The following is a 2213-nucleotide window of genomic DNA, read 5'->3' as shown; positions in this document are numbered from 1 at the left end:
ACTCCCCAAAAAAACCCAAAATAAAGACCTGCAGACAAGAAATCGGGGTAGGACGTTTTGTACTGTTGTTAAGGTCAACACCCTTCGCACCCCACCCCACTTATTTTCAAGCTTTCTGGTTTTGTTTAATCTAAGATCCCATTTACACTCACATTAACTAGAATAATTTTTGAGTTACTAAATTTGACTCACGACTTCACGAGAATCACGTGAGCTTGCTTCATTTGCCTTGTATTATAACTTATAAGTACAAGAGTGGCCGGATTTTGTGAATTATAACCAATACCACCATTCATTCATTTATATATTATCTCATATATTAGGAGTAAATATTGTTCTAAGGGCATGGATACTCCGAACACATTTCAGAATGATGATGAAATCAAAGCTCAAGCCCAAGTATGGAAACACATGTTTGGTTTTGCTGAAACAATTATGCTAAGGAGCACAGTTAGTCTTGGGATACCTGACATAATTCACAACAACGGCCCTGTCACATTATCCCAATTAGTAACACATCTGCCACTTAAATCCACTAGCATTGACAGATTTCATCACTTCATGAGGTATTTAGTACACATGCAACTCTTCACAATCTCTACAGATCAGATCACTAAGGAAGACAAATATGAGTTGACTCCTGCATCAAAACTTCTTGTTCATGGTCACCAAAAGAGCTTAGCCCCTTATGTAATGTTGCAAACACATCCGGAAGAGTTCTCAGTTTGGAGTCATGTAATTAATGTCTTAGATGGGAAAAAGCCTTATTGGGAATCAAATGATACCTCGATGTACGAAAAAACCGAAGGGGATCCAGAAATGAATGAGCTTCTCAATGATGCTATGACAAGCCATAGTACGTTCATGTTGCCTGCACTTGTATCTGGTTTGATGAAGGAAAATGTTCTTGATGGTGTTGCCTCAATTGTAGATGTAGGTGGGAACTCAGGTATTGTTGCTAAGGGAATTGTTGATGCTTTCCCACATGTGAAGTGCAGTGTTATGGACTTAAATCATGTTATAGAAAGAGTTATAAAGAATCCAAAGTTGGATTATGTGGCTGGGGACATGTTCACTTCTGTTCCTAATGCTGATGCAATCTTATTGAAGGTATCTAGTGCTCCATTAACTTACTTTTATTGAACTATATATATCATTGTTTTTTCCAATTTCTTTATATTGAACTGATAATCCAACTCTCTTTACAATTACGAACTCCTAATATATTTTTAAATTTTGTATGGTTAATTTGCAGTCTACGCTCCACAATTACGAGGATGATGACTGCATCAAGATTTTAAACAAAGCCAAGGAGGCACTACCTTCAACTGGAGGGAAGGTGATATTGGTTGAAATTGTAGTCGACACCGAGAATTTACCACTGTTCACTTCTGCAAGATTGAGTATGGATGTGGACATGATGTTAATGAGTGGAAAAGAAAGAACAAAGAAAGAATGGGACGATCTCTTACGCAAAGCGAATTTTACTTCTCACCAAGTAATACCAATAATGGCTATTGAATCAATTATTGTAGCATATTCTTGAAATAGCCGAAGAAACAATTATTGCGGTGTATTCTTCAAATAGCTCAAGAAAGAAAAAAGAAAAAAAATGTTATGTTTGGCCGCAGAAGATTTTGTATTGCTTAATACCGAGTAGGTGTTCCAATTCCGCATATGTATTACATAAAATATAATTAATCTCGAAGTTGTTTGGTCCTCAGTTATTATGTCATAGTTTTAGCTTGTCCTGTGTTTGGTTGACACTGTAATTTGTTTATCATGAACAACAAATTATACTATCCTGAATTGTTGTCCTTATACTTTTTCAAAATTACCAAGTTTAAAAAAAAAAAAAAAAAATTGTCCTCTCCCATAAACTGCTATTCGTAAAAGACTTGCAATGCAACTTGTAGCACGTTTGTCCTCTCCCGTTATGTAATTTCACTGCATATTAATAAAATATTTGGCTTTTGAAAATAAATAAAATAAGAAGTAAAATATCTACATTTAGAGAAGTAAAGGACCTCAATGTCACTATTCCTCTGCTGAATAAACTGGGACTGATAATTCTCATGACAAAACTGGCTGTCACACCCTAAATTTCCAGACAATATTTAAAACAATGATATTCAATCATCTGGAAATCCGGGGTGCAACAAAACCCAATACCTTGTTATCAAACACGATATAAAAAAACTGAAATCAAAAGA

At 35.2% G+C, this 2213-nt stretch overlaps 1 protein-coding gene across 1 annotated transcript; it reads left to right on the top strand.

The window, feature by feature from the left end:
- The first annotated feature begins 273 nt into the window (after window positions 1-273).
- Window positions 274-1723, top strand: LOC147496424 (columbamine O-methyltransferase). Its single transcript, XM_086559444.1, has 2 exons — window positions 274-1110; window positions 1256-1723. Exons 1-2 carry the CDS (start codon window positions 346-348, stop codon window positions 1544-1546), a joined length of 1056 nt encoding a protein of 351 aa, XP_086415570.1. The 5' UTR covers window positions 274-345; the 3' UTR covers window positions 1547-1723.
- Window positions 1724-2213: the final 490 nt, after the last annotated feature.

This window comes from Coptis chinensis, chromosome 5, assembly GCF_015680905.1.
Source record: "Coptis chinensis isolate HL-2020 chromosome 5, ASM1568090v1, whole genome shotgun sequence".
Lineage (NCBI taxonomy): Eukaryota > Viridiplantae > Streptophyta > Magnoliopsida > Ranunculales > Ranunculaceae > Coptis > Coptis chinensis.
This window is presented reverse-complemented; position numbering and strand designations above follow the sequence as displayed.